We start from the raw sequence: 14,880 nt of genomic DNA on the forward strand, positions 1-14,880 counted from the left end.
TTGTGGGTGGTTGTCTTCCGTGTCTGTGTATGTTGCGCCACACGGGACTGTTTCGGTATGTTTGTTCAGTTTTTGTGTAGTCTGTTTTTCCCTGTCCGTGCGTTCTTCGTGTTACATGTAAGTTCTTAAGTTTAAGTCTGTTTAGGTCGGTTTGTTATTTTGTAATCCTTCCGAGTGTTTGTTTTCGTGTTTCGTCTTTGTGTTAATAAATTATTATGTATGCACAACCCGCTGCACGTTGGTCGAATCACTACTCCTCCTCTTCGTATGAAGAGGAGGAGGAACGCCGTTACAATAAGAAAGGAGTGTGACACTGAGTGAGGTTTTGTTTTCTGTGCATGTGTGTTTGAGAAACTGAATATCTGTGTGTATGAGCGTTGGTCTGTACAGATGAAGGATCTTCATTTGATCACCCTGTTGCAGGAAAACTGCAAAGCAGGAATTTTAAAATTTGTATTGTATTTAACGTTTAAAAAGGCTTCTGAAGTTTCCACTTTGGAATTTCAGAAATGATTTTCCCTTACGAAAAATGTATCGACCCCTACAAAAATGTCCATTAATTATAATCCACATGATAATTCACATTTCCTGTTGCTGCAGGATTATTTTCCTGCTGTAGCAAACTGGCTAAAATGAAGATCCTACATCTGTATGTCTCTAAGCATAGAAATGTGTGTGTGTGTGTGTGGAGTAAGAGGCGCAGGGTTGGAGCATGTTGCCAGGCTAGGAGCGGGGCGTACTGGGTGTAGGTGTGGGAAGGTGGAGGGGGCTGTAAGTAGAGGTGTCTCTCCCCTGCCTGTGAGTAGAGGTGCCTGCCTCTCCTCTCCTCTCCCCTGCCTGTGAGTAGAGGTGTCTCTCCCCTGTCTGTGAGTAGAGGTGCCTGCCTCTCCTCAACTCTCCCTGCCTGTGAGTAGAGGTGCCTGCCTCTCCTCAACTCTCCCTGCCTGTGAGTAGAGGTGTCTCTCCCCTGTCTGTGAGTAGAGGTGCCTGCCTCTCCTCAACTCTCCCTGCCTGTGAGTAGAGGTGCCTCCCTCTCCTCTCCTCTCCCCTGCCTGTGAGTAGAGGTGCCTGCCTCTTCTCTCCCTGCCTGTGAGTAGAGGTGCCTGCCTCTCCTCTCCCCTGCCTGTGAGTAGAGGTGTCAGCCTCTCCTCTCCTCTCCTCTCCTCTCCTCTCCTCTCCTCTCCTCTCCTCTCCTCTGCCTGCGAGTAAAGGTGTCAGCCTCTCCTCTCCTTTCCTCTCCTCTCCTTTCCCCTGCCTGTGAGTAAAGGTGTCAGCCTCTCCTCTTCTCTCCCTAGCCTGTGAATAGAGGTGCCAGCCTCTCCTCTCCCCTGCCCTGCATGTGCTCTGAGTTATCACCTGGGTGTTGGGGCGGAATGAGCCCGGAGCTTTCCACACTGGGACTCCTGCCTGCTCTTATCAGACACCTCCGTGATTGACGGACAAAATTTTCCGCTTGCCAGCTGATTTGATCACGTCGCTATGGGTCCAATTTAATTTGGGGGGAGAGGGCAGGCTTTTGTCAGGTGGGGAGAGATAAGGCTCCTGCTTTTACAAACCCTTTAAACAAACTGAGCAGGGAAGAGCCTGCCAGACAGCAGCGATCCCCCTCACATCCTGCTCTCATCAATCTCAACCTTGCATTTTACATCCCAACCCCAAAAGGTGATTGTCAGGGAGGGGAAAAAGGGGAAGAAGAAGATGGTGAAGAAAGCGAGGACAAAGAAAGGAGCAGACTAGAAAGGTGGTAAATCCTGGCCCCCTTTACACCATGTAAACTAGTCAGCTGCCAGGTTTATTATGATGTTTTATACAGCATGTACGCTTCAGAAGGACAAGCAGCACTTGACTGGGACACATTCAGTGCACAGCACAATGTAAAACACCCCAAACAGCCTTTATGGAATACTATCATGTATGAATCATAATTTCATGGTTCCCTCGCAGCTCTTCAGCTGAGAAAACGATGTTCAGTCCTCTGTACAATCATTGTAGGGTATTACGGACAAGGTTTGATTTGCAGGTGAGAGTGGAGTACTGACAAAGACCACAGTCTTATCATTCTACAGCTCTGCATGACTCCTGGGTGCGGTGACTTAGTGTCTAAGCTGTACGGAACTGCACAGCTAGATGCCGACGGACGTTGTGAAACGTCTTGAAGGGGACTGCTCCCACTTTAAGCCGACCAAACAATGGAGTGCTGCTTGCTGTTCCTCTAAAAACAGAGGATCATCTATTTCGGTGGTAAGTGTTAGTCTGCGAGTGTGTATGCAGTGCTTTCAGAGGACCTTCTAAAGTCACATTTTACTTCCACTTAGATAGGTGAGCTTTGATCATCCTTAAATGTCAATATTGAGTAACAAACATGGAGGATTAAAATTACAGTGAATCCCAACAGACCCCAGACTAAGACCTTGAAACAGCCAGAAACTCAACATCCTACCCCGTTCAGTGACGGAGCCACCATCTTCTTCAGCTGCACATCTGATATTCTGAAGCTGATAATTAACACCAACAACTAACAATTACTCAAGTGGATGTCAAGGTATCCTCAATTGCCATGGAAACGGTCTTAATGGTTTTTGGAAGGTTGAAACATACTTTTTCACTTTGCCAATGTTACTTTATAAACTGTGACTTTGCCAATGTTACTTTTTAAACTGTCACTTTGCCAATGTTACTTTTTAAACTGTGACTTTGCCTCATCTCGGTAAGTCAATGACTACCCTGGATTCCATAATGATGACATTGGCACATTGCCTATTGTCAATCACTGAGAATCATAAGGCGTGTGCGCACACACACGCATACACACACCCACACGTATTAATACTTGTATATGTGTGTGTACATGCATTGTCCGCTTGCATCTAATGTGCATAGGAAGAATTCAATCTCCCATTTTGAACTGAAGAGGGATAAAATTGCTTCCCCTGTTGCTGCAGGAGAGTAATGATTAAGTTCACTTAATGCATAGCATCTTCTGTCTAATTTGTTCATGTCTCTCACAAGAGCCCCGGGGCTCAGACTATAAAAAGGAAGGAGAAAAAATGAGAGGTTAAATGATTGTTTTTCAGCCAAGATCTTAATTAATAGCTGCATGGGAAAATAATGGTGAGATGCGTGAGGTCACAGCCTCTTTGTCCTTCCTCATAGAGTAATGATAGACATGCTATTCTCATCCAAGACAGCCCAAATAGGAGGCCAGTGGTCCGTTTCTGCAGTCCAGCTCCTCATCTCGTGGGTGCTGCTGTTTAGGGCTCTAACAGGTCTATTGTTATCTCCTGGAGATCAGACAGTCCACCTGCAGATCCTCTACCACCACCCAGTCTCAACACTACAGGCTGTGTGGGAGGAAGGTGTTGGATAGGAGGCTGGGAGGCTGGGTCTCTAAGAGCTATCTATGGAGGCTGGGTCTCTAGGGGCTATCTATGGAGGCTGGGGAACCATGGTTTTATAGTATGTTTGTTGAAGGTGAAACGCTAATAGCCAGAAGGACTTTATTCCCCTATACTGCATGTCTAGCTACATGGTAATAGGCATGTACTTGAACTTGGGGAGCTGTGGGCTTAAGCTGGAGGTAGTTAGAAACAAATCACCCCTCCTTCCCTCCATCCCCCTCTCACTCGCTCCCAGTATCTGATAAGCATCTGCTGATGAGTTGAACTTAAGGAGCGAAGCACGCATCCCCCTCTCTTCTCCTCCCTGCTCACTCGCATGTAACGCCACTTTTAAAATGTTAATTGCAACTTGATTAGGATAGACACAGGGAATAAAGGAAAACACAACTAAATGCAGAATCCAAAGTGGGACGAGAAGATTGCCGAACATCACCGTCGACTTCTCATCCGATTCTTTTTTTTCTCAGCAGAGATGACAGCTTTGACTCACTGACTCACCAAAACACTTGCTTTGATTGGTCGCCCGGTCCACGAAGACTTTGGCGGAGATGACGTTGCCGAAAGGGAGGAACATTTGCATTAATTCTGCGTCTCCAAACTCCTGGGGCAGATGGTAAATAAACAGGTTGCAGCCTTCCGGCCCTGGTGGGAAATAACAACAACAGACTATAGAGGTTACATGGGGAAATAGAAGGAGAGGACAGGCAGAGCATGCATGATGACATAAGCCCAGTGTCTGCCCCAATTACTAGCTGACAATAGGACAGGACTGACTGGCTCCCAATCTCGCTTCAGTCCCCACACAAACCCAGGTGCCACATACAATACATGGCCTTCTGATGAGGAGAGGAATAGACTAGAGAGAGAGAGAGAGAGAGAGAGAGAGAGAGAGAGAGAGAGAGAGAGAGAGAGAGGGAGAGAGAGAGAGAGAGGTAGGTAGGTAGGTAGGTGAGAGAGAGAGAGAGAGAGAGAGAGAGAGAGAGAGAGAGAGAGAGAGAGAGAGAGAGAGAGAGAGAGAGAGAGAGAGAGAGAGAGAGAGAGAGAGAGAGAGAGAGAGAGAGAGAGAGAGAGAGAGAGAGAGAGAGAGAGAGAGAGAGAGAGATGTGGGCTGCTTGGTGGCCTGTGCTAGCGGCTGCATGGATTGTTCCCTGTCTCATTGCTCGGGGATGATAGCATGACGAGATGAGTCTGTGGCTGGTGAGAAGGCTGATAAGAGGCTGCTGCTGACTGACTCTCCCTGGCCCAGATAGAGGACACACACAGTATGATAGAGAGCTGTGGTTTTACAGTCTGAGCTTATGGCTTTATTCTGCCTGTTTGTTAGTTTAGGTGTGTCTCATGAAATGGAGGCTGCTGCGGCTGCAGTCTCTTGGAGGCTGCAGACTGGGAGAGCAGCCAACAGCCAAGCCAGAGAGGGAAGGATCCAGATCTGAGTCAGAGACAGCCCAGTGGAGCTGACACACTGTCTGGAGGAGGAGCAGCTCTGTGGCTTAATGTACACAGCAGACACAAAGTATAGCAGTCACATAACCCTAATGCAACCTTCATTTAACTCAAGGATGGGGGCAGGTAGACCACAAAGCTTGGCGAAACACACTGTAATAGAATTATCCCCCTTATGCAATGTTAGAACACTTAGAGTCATTTCAGATTTTCCACGTTGACTAATAATCATATTTATAACCATCACATACTGTACAATAACATAAATTAATAATTATATCTGGCAAACAGTGTCAGGAAGAGTGATTTACCATTACAGCATATCCTATGCTTTATTACATTTAATGCTGTGGTACTAACACTAAACTAGGAATGTTAATAAATGATTATGCATGCAGCTAATTAATCTAATGAATATTCATAACCACTTAAACACATTGTAATGGACTGATTAACCAGTCGAACACTGCGAGTTTGAATTAGTGCAGTTTTTGAATAATGACAGAGTAACTTTTCCATCTTGCTGCCTGCTAATGTTAAACTCCTTTAAATGAAGCTCTCTTTTTCTCCCATTTTCCAGCCCAGTGTTTCCTCTCCCTGGCTAATTCAACGCAGCCGTACATTAGAATGGAACATGGTAATTATCACCTTTTATCTTGGGTGGGCGCGCCCGCTAGCTCTTACCTTCTCTCTGTTGCTGGGGGATGATGGTGGGTTGCTGGGGAAACGCTTGACTGATTGGTGCATAGGCGGCAGGGTAGGCTGCTGTTGCAAAGAGAAGGAGAAGAGCCAGAGTGGAATATTACATCTCCATTTGCGACAACTTAAATCATTATTCTATTGTTCACGTCCTCCAGACACTGAATAAATAAATTGCATTACGGCTTGGAGCCCGAGCTCATTTTCATTGTGGCTCACTACACAAAGGGAATGCACTGTCTAAACAGGGACATATACAATACAGGAATGAGAGCCTATTCCTATCCTGATAGATGGTTAAAGAGGATAGGTCTTAGTGTCTGTCTATCTATATCACGATCATGTAGAGGGGTGTCCGGAACACAGTTCTCAGTGTACTTTTGGAATTAAGATTTTTGTGTGGGTGTATAATCAAGTCCAATGGAAATCCGTTCAAATCCTAATGTAAAGTTTCCTAATCCTGGAGAAAATTGGCCAGTCCTCTGGGCTATCTTTAGCAGCCATAGTGTCTGCTAGAGTGACAGAGAGGGAGAGAGGGAGAGAGGGAGAGAGTGAGAGAGTGAGAGCGATAGAGAAAGAGATGGAGGAGAGAGGGGAGGAGTGAGGAGAGGCAGGTCACCTGCGTAGTGCTGCACACCGGCGTAAGCCTGCTGGAGAGGGTCAGTCACTGTAGGACTCTGTGCTGCAGAGAGAGAAAGAGAGAGAGAGAGAGAGAGAGAGAGAGAGAGAGAGAGAGAGGGAGAGAGAGAGAGAGAAAGAGAGTGACAGAGAGAGATAGAGTGGGGGAGAGAGAGAAAAAGAGGGAGATAAAGTGAGAGAGAAAGAGAGAGTGACAGAGAGAGAGAGAGGGAGAAAGAGAGCGAGAGAGAGAAAGAAAAAGAAAGAAAAGAGAGAGATGGAGAGAGAGAAAGAGAGGGAGAGAGGGAGAGCGGGAGAGAGAGGCAGAGGATGGAGTCACACAAAGATTCGAGTTGTCATATTTCACAGTTCTTCAAAATTCCTGTTCGCCCCCAGATGTTTGCATCAAATATTAACAACATGCCAAACAAACTGCTTTGTGGTTCATTATCACTGCAGCTGCCTTACATAATGCATCAAGGAGTCAAGTGCATGATGATGTGTCAGTTGTTCAGGAATCATCAGGAGCATACAGCATTAAGAAGCTGAGGAGGAGCTTCTGAGGCTCATCATATTAACCATAATGCACTGATGTATGCACTGACTCACTCATCATGAATGTCAAACTCATATTTGACTCTCAGAACCACCGTCACACTCCTATTCCGATTGCAGTATGGCAATCACCTAAGACTATCTTGCCAGGTCTCCCTCTACAAAAATATGCTTTATAATGGTTTTATCCTAGTTAAGAAAAGGCTACATGTCAAATGAATGAAACTGCTGTTAAATTGGCTCACCTGAGTAGAGGTGAATCCCATTGGCTGTCTCACCTGGGTAGGGGTGGATCCCATTGGTGTAGATTGGCTCGTTGGTAGGCTGACCGTTGGTCTGGGGCGGGAGGGATGCGAACCCGTTGACCCCCATGGGTGTTGCTAGGCTGGGCACGGCCGTGGCATTGATACCCGGCGGCGTGCTGGTGCCTGTAAATAGAGCAACCCTGTTCCATTACTGGGACCACAGGCCATGGTGGACATGGTTCACACTCCACAGTCTGCAGCCTCTCTCTGACCGGCGTCTAATTGAACACTGGGGCCTCTCTGTCTGTTAGTGGCCTCAGCCTCTCCCCCTGGTCACATTTCAGGTTTGTCACCTTGTCCATGCTCTCTCGCCTTGTGCTAGATAGATTATTATTCTTCTCCCTAATCCCGGTGAAGGGCATTTAAGTAATGTAGGATTAAATTTAATAGGCATTATCTGGGTGTATGTAGGCTTTGTGGATTACAGATGGCGGATGGATGCAGAGGTGACTGAGCCTCTTTATTTAATTCATTTAGAGAGACGCATGGAGCCCCTGTCTTGGGCCAGTCAGCCTACTTAGTGTCGAGCCATCAAAGCTCTTCACAACAAGGGCCAGGAAGACAGGTCAAACTCAGGTCCAGGATTATCTCCCACAAATCTTTGCTCGTATATTGTATAGTCAAGGACTTTGCATCCAAAGTCATCAGATTGGCCGTGTTCCCGGAAACACACAAACAGTGGCCCATGATAGAGAGAGGGAGGGAGAGAGAGAGAGAGAGAAGGAGAGAGATAGAGAGAGATAGACCTAACCCACTATTAAATTAGTCAAAACAGGAACATTTTACAGAAAATAACAAGGAAATGATCTCAACAGAGAAAAATGTTCTCGTGTGTGCTACCTATATCCCCCCAATAGAATCCACATACTTTAATGATGACAGCTTCTCCATCCTAGAGGGGGAGATCAACCATTTCCAGGCCCAGGGACATGTAGTAGTTTGTGGCGACCTAAATTTCAGAACTGGACAAGAATCTGACACTCTCAGCACACAGGGGAAAAACACCTACCTGGAGGTGACAACATTTCCTCCTCCATATGCCCCCCCTAGACACAACTACGACAACATAACCAACATAACCAACAAAAAGTCCTGCAGCTCTGTCGGACGCTGGGTATGTACATAGTCAATGGAAGGCTTCGAGGGGACTCCTACAGTAGGTACACCTATAGGTCATCTCTTGGCAGTTGTACTGTAGACTACTTTATCACTGACCTCAACCCAAAATCTCTTAAGAGCGTTCACAGTCAGTCCACTGACACCCCTATCAGATCACAGCAAAATCACACTCTACTTGAACAGAGCTATGTTCAATCATGAGGCATCAAAGCCAAAGGAACTGAATAATATTAAGAAATGCTATAGATGGAAGGAAAGTAGTGTGGAAATCTATAAAAAAAACTATTAGGCAACAACCAATTCAATCCCTTCTAGACAATTTCCTGGACAAAATGTTTCACTGTAATAGTGAAGGTGTAAACTTGGCAGTAGAAAACCTAAACAGTATATCTGACCTCTCAGCTTCCCTATCAAATCTAAAAAATTCAAGCAGACAACCGAAGAAAATTAACAACAATGACAATGTTGAAGAATGCAAAAACCTAAGAAAGAAATTGAGAAACCTGTCCAACCAAAAACATAGAGACCCAGAAAACCTAAGTCTCGCCTTCATTATGGTGAATCACTAAAACAATACAGAAATACGCTATGGAAAAAGAAGGAACAGAAATCAGCTCAATGTAATTGAAGAATCCATAGAGTCTAACCACTTCCAGGAAAATTGGAAACAACACAAAGAGTTATCTATCCAAAACGGAGATGTGTGGATAAACCACTTCATGCAAAAACATATACATGATATACATGATCAAATACAAACCTTAGAATCAACTATTAAATACTACCAGAACCCACTGGATTATCCAATTACACTGAATGAACTACAGGAAAAAATACAAACCCTCCAACCCAAATTAAATGATTAAAATATACAGACCACAAATTCCAATTGGCTAAAACTTAAACTCTTTAACATCATCCTCAGCTCTGGCATCTCCCCCAATATTTGGAATCAAGGACTGATCACCCCAATCCACAAAAGTGGAGACAAATTTGACCCCAATAACTACTGTGGGATATGAGTCAACAGAAATCCTCTGCATTATCATTAACAGCAGACTCGTACATTTCCTCAGTGAAAACAATGCACTGAGCAAATGTCAAATTGGCTTTTTACCAAATTACCGTACGACAGACCACGTATTCACCCTGCACACCCTAATTGACAAACAAACAAACCAAAACAAAGGTGAAGTCTTCTCATGCTTTGTTGATTTCGAAAAACTCTTTGACTTAATTTGGCATGAAGGTCTGCTGTCACGCCCTGGCCTTATTATTCTTTGTTTTCTTTATTATTTTAGTTAGGTCAGGGTGTGACATGGGGAATGTTTATGTTTTGTTGGTTTTGGGTGTTTATTTGGTAAAGGGGTTATGGGGTGTAGTAGATGGTTTTGTGTTGAGTGTATATGTCTAGAGTTGTCTATGTTGGTTAGTTATCTAGGAGAGTCTATGGTTACCTGAATGAGTTCCCAATTAGAGACAGCTGATTTCGGTTGTCTCTGATTGGGAGCCTTATTTAGGGTAGCCATAGGCTCTCATTGATTGTGGGTAATTGTCTATGTAAGAACGTTTGTAGCCTGTTTGTATGTGCACAACGTTTGTAGCTTCACGGTCGTTTTGTTATTTTGTTGTTTTGTTAAAGTGTTTTTGTGTCGTGTTCATCTTCGTGTTATAATTAAAGAAGATGGCTTATTTTCCAAAAGCTGCATTTTGGTCCGTCAATCCGCCACACGATCGTGACAGAATTACCCACCATAGGACCAAGCGGCATGACCAGCGGCAACAGGAGAAATACAAGGATTCATGGACATGGGAGGAAATTTTAGACCGGGAGGTACCAGGAGAATATAACCGCCCCAAAGCTGAGCTGGAGGCAGCGAAAGCAGAGAGGCGGCGATATGAGGAGCTAGCTCGGAGACAGGAAAAGGAACCTACAAAGGATCTGGGCTACACTACGTGGGAGGAGATCGACAGGTGGGCGATCAACCCAGGGAGAGTGCCGGAGCCCGTCTGGGATTCTCTGGCGCAGTGCGAGGAGGGATATCCCGGCGAATGGAGGCAGCACGACGAAGCGGTAGGAAGCCTGTGGGAAAACCCAAAAAATTTCTTTGGGGGGGGCTTAAAGGGAGAGTGGCGAAGTCAGGTAGGAAACCTGCGCCTACTCCTTGTAATTACCGTGGAGAGCGAGAGTACGGGCAGACACCGTGTTACGCAGTAGAGCGCACGGTGTCTCCTGTACGTGTGCATAGCCCGGTGCGGGTTATTCCACCTCCCCGCACTGGCAGGGCTAGATTGAGTATTGAGCCGGATGTCATGAAGCCGGTCCTACATATCTGGCCACCAGTGCGTCTCCTCGGGCCGGTTTACATGGCACCAGCCTTACGCATGGTGTCCCCGGTTCGCCTACATAGCCCGGTGCGGGTTATTCCACCTCCCCGCACTGGTCGGACAACGGGGAGCATTCAACCAGGTAAGGTTGGTCAGGCTCAATGCTCAAGGGAGCCAATACGCCTGCACGGTCCGGTATTTCCGGCGCCACCTCCCCGCCCCAGTTCAGTGCCACCAGTGCCTACACCACGTAACAGGCTTCCAGTGTGTCTCCAGAGCCCTGTTCCTCCTCCACGCACTCGTCCTATGGTGCGTGTCTCCAGCCCGGTATCACCAATTCCGGCACCACGCACTAAGCCTCTTGTGCGTCTCCAGAGTCCTGTGCATCCTGTTGCTGCTCCCCGCATTAGCCCTGAGATGCGTGTCCCCAGTCCGGTACCACCAGTTCCGGCCCCACGCACTAGGCCTAATGTGCGTCCCCAGGGTCCAGTATGCCCTGTTCCTGCTCCCCGCACTAGCCCTGAGATGCGTGTCCCCAGCCCGGTGCCACCAGTCCCGGCACCACGCACCAGGCCTACAGTGCGCCTCAGCCGGCAGGAGTCTGCCGTCTGCACAGCAATGACTGAACTGCCCGTCTCCCCAGCGCCATCTGAGCCATCCGTCTCCCCAGCGCCATCTGAGCCATCCGTCTCCCCAGCGCCATCTGAGCCATCCGTCTGCAATGAGCCTGCAAAGCCGCCCGTCTGCCATGAGCCTGCAAAGCCGCCCGTCTGCCATGAGCCCACTGAGCCGTCCGCCAGACAGGAGCCGCTAGAGCCGCCAGCCAGACAGGAGCCGCTAGAGCCGTCCGTCAGACAGGATCTGCCAGAGCCGCCAACCAGACAGGATCTGCCAGAGCCGCCAACCAGACAGGATCTGCCAGAGCCGCCAACCAGACAGGAGCAGCCAGATCAGTCAGCCAGCCATGAGCAGCCAGATCCGTCAGCTAGCCATGAGCAGCCAGATCCGTCAGCCAGCCATGAGCAGCCAGATCCGTCAGCCAGCCATGAGCAGCCAGATCCGTCAGCTAGCCATGAGCAGCCAGATCCGTCAGCTAGCCATGAGCAGCCAGATCCGTCAGCTAGCCATGAGCAGCCAGATCCGTCAGCTAGCCATGAGCAGCCAGATCCGTCAGCTAGCCATGAGCAGCCAGATCCGTCAGCCAGCCATGGGCCATCCCTCAGTCCGGAGCTGCAGTCCCTCAGTCCGGAGCTGCCATTCTTCAGTCCGGAGCTGCCCCTTACCCTGGTGCTGCCCCTTACCCTGGTGCTGCCCCTTACCCTGGTACTGCCCCTTACCCTGGTACTGCCCCTGATCCTGGTACTGCCCCTTACCCTGGTACTGGACCTTAGTCCGGAGCTGTCCCTTAGTCCGGAACTGCCCCTTAATACAATGGGGTTAATGTGGAGGGGGGTCGTTTGGAGGAGGCCTAGGAGGTGGTTAGGTACTGTGGTGACGTGGGGACTACGACCAGAGCCGGAGCCGCCACCGTGGAGGGGAGCCCACCCAGACCCTCCCCTAGACTGTGTATGGTGCGCCCGGAGTTCGCGCCTCAAGGGGGGGGTTATGTCACGCCCTGGCCTTATTATTCTTTGTTTTCTTTATTATTTTAGTTAGGTCAGGGTGTGACATGGGGAATGTTTATGTTTTGTTGGTTTTGGGTGTTTATTTGGTAAAGGGGTTATGGGGTGTAGTAGATGGTTTTGTGTTGAGTGTATATGTCTAGAGTTGTCTATGTTGGTTAGTTATCTAGGAGAGTCTATGGTTACCTGAATGAGTTCCCAATTAGAGACAGCTGATTTCGGTTGTCTCTGATTGGGAGCCTTATTTAGGGTAGCCATAGGCTCTCATTGATTGTGGGTAATTGTCTATGTAAGAACGTTTGTAGCCTGTTTGTATGTGCACAACGTTTGTAGCTTCACGGTCGTTTTGTTATTTTGTTGTTTTGTTAAAGTGTTTTTGTGTCGTGTTCATCTTCGTGTTATAATTAAAGAAGATGGCTTATTTTCCAAAAGCTGCATTTTGGTCCGTCAATCCGCCACACGATCGTGACAGTCTGCTATATAAATTGATGGAAAGTGGTGTTGGGGGAAAAACATACAACATTATAAAATGAATGTACTCAAACAACAAGTGTGCGGTTAAAATTGGCAAAAAACACAAACATTTCTTTCCACAGAGTCGGGGGGTGAGATAGGGATGCAGCTTAAGCCCCACCCTCTTCAACATATATATCAACAAATTGGCAATGGGAATTTGAACAGTTTGCAGCACCCGGCCTCACCATACTAGAATTTGAAGTCAAATGTCTACTATTTGCTGATGATCTGATGCTTCTGTCCCCAACCACAAAGGTTCTACAGCAGCATCTAGATCTTCTGCACAGATTCTGTCAGACCTGGGCCCTGACAGTAAATCTCAGTAAGACAAAAAGAATGATGTTGCAAAAAATGTCCAGTTGCCAGGACAATGAATAAAAATTCCATCTAGATACCGTAGCCCTCAGGCACACAAAAACTATAATACCTCGGCCTAAGGTAACTTCCACAAAGCTATGAATGATCTGAGAGACAAGGTAAGAAGGGCCTTTTATGCATTCAAAAGGAACAAAAAATCTGAACTACAAATTAGAAGCAGTTATAGAACCCATTGCCCTTTATGGTGGTGAGGTCTGTGGTCCACTCACCAACCAAGAATTCCCAAAATGGAACAAACACCAAATGGAGAGACTCTGCATGCAGAATTTTGCAAAAATATTCTCTGTGTACAACGTAAAACACCAAATATTGCATGCAGTGCAGAATTAGGCCAATACCCGAAAATGATCAAAATCCAGAAAAGAGCCGTTAAATTCTACAACCACCTAAAAGGAAGCAATTCCCAAAACTTCCATAACAAAGCCATCACCTACAGAGAACTTAATCTGGAGTAGAGTCCCCTAAGCAAGCTGGTCCTGGGGCTCTGTTCACAAACATAAACAGACCCCACAGAGCCCCAGGACAGCAACAGCAACACAATTAGAACCAACCAAATCATGAGAAAACTAAAAGATAATTACTTGACACATTGTAAAGGAATTACCAAAAAACGGAGCAAACTAGAATGCTATTTGGCCTGACCAATGTGACTTACCCAAACTAAGGAAAGATTTGACTATGTACAGACTCAGTGAGCATAGCCTTGCTATTGAGAAAGGCCACTGAAGGAAGACCTGGCTCTCAAGAGAAGACAGGCTATGTGCTCACTGCCCACAAAATGAGGTGGAAACTGAGCTGCACTTCCTAACCTCCTGCCAAATGTATGACCATATTAGAGACACATATTTCCCTCAGATTACACAGACCCACAAAGAATTCGAAAACAAATCCAATTTTGATAAACTCCCATATCTATTGTGTAAAATACCACAGTGTGCATCACAGCAGCAAGATTTGTGACCTGTTGCCACAAGAAAAGAGCAACCAGTGAAAAACAAACTCCATTGTAACCCGTATTTATGTTGATTTATTTTCCCTTTTGTACTTTAACTATTTGCACATCATTACAACACTGTAAATAGACATAATATGACATTTGAAATGTCTTTATAATTTTGGAACTTTTGTGAGTATAATTTTTATTGTTTATTTCACATTTGTTTATTATCTATTTCACTTGCTTTGGCAATGTAAACATTTGTTTCCCATACCAATAAAGCCCCTTAAATTGAAATGGAAATTTAAATTGAATTGAGAGAGAGAGAGATGGAGGGGAGACTGGGAGAGAGAGAGAAAAAAAGAGAGATGCTGTACACTGTGGTGGCCAATGAGGGCCGGGAGATGTCATACATCATAACCCATCATGCCTCACTCAGGACACGTCTTCTCTATCTTACTTTAGGGCCCTCTGTCACTCTGGCAATGTCATCTCTAACTTCACCACTACCAAAAGGCAGACTGTTTTTTTCTTCCTTTTAAAAGAGACAGTGATGAAAAGAAACCTGATAACGTCTAAGGAAATGTACTAACAGCCAGGGCAGAATACATTACATTAGCACGGCTTGTACACGGCTCACTAATGAATATAGTGAAGTATTACAGGCACATAGGAGGGAGGGTTGGGTAAGAACGGGAGTCCAGTCCTGGCTGTGTATTTGTACCTGAGGAGGGTGTCATCGGGGCAGCCACCAGACCGTTGACGTTGAAAGCTGCCATTTGCTGCATTTGTGCCGCAGCGATGGCTGCCATGGGGTTCAGATACGAATTCTGGGTCGCCGCCATTAGCGCTGCTTGCTGTTGCATCATCTGCTGTGGCATTGAAGAGAGAGAGAGGAAGGGTGGGTGAGGGAAAGAGGAGGGAGAGGGAGGCAGCGGGAGAGAGAGGGAGGGAGATGGTGA

The 14,880-nt window shown here is 46.7% G+C and overlaps 1 protein-coding gene across 22 annotated transcripts in view; it reads right to left on the bottom strand.

The window, feature by feature from the left end:
* The window catches only part of LOC129834483 (CUGBP Elav-like family member 4), a 194,183-nt gene that overhangs the window by 23,621 nt on the left and 155,682 nt on the right, over positions 1-14,880 (bottom strand). For 6 of the 22 annotated variants that reach the window (XM_055899523.1, XM_055899503.1, XM_055899501.1 and 3 more), the window contains 5 exons: positions 14,643-14,790; positions 6,959-7,141; positions 6,160-6,222; positions 5,526-5,606; positions 3,897-4,064 (listed from right to left, as the gene is read on the bottom strand). In XM_055899523.1, the coding sequence (XP_055755498.1) occupies positions 3,897-4,064; positions 5,526-5,606; positions 6,160-6,222; positions 6,959-7,141; positions 14,643-14,790 (643 nt within the window). The remainder of the gene's footprint in view (positions 1-3,896; positions 4,065-5,525; positions 5,607-6,159; positions 6,223-6,958; positions 7,142-14,642; positions 14,791-14,880) is intronic. The other 16 variants (XM_055899510.1, XM_055899514.1, XM_055899502.1 and 13 more) reach the window with 11 other exon arrangements.

The sequence above is a fragment of the Salvelinus fontinalis genome, chromosome 35 (genome assembly GCF_029448725.1).
Source record: "Salvelinus fontinalis isolate EN_2023a chromosome 35, ASM2944872v1, whole genome shotgun sequence".
Taxonomy (NCBI): Eukaryota; Metazoa; Chordata; class Actinopteri; order Salmoniformes; family Salmonidae; genus Salvelinus; species Salvelinus fontinalis.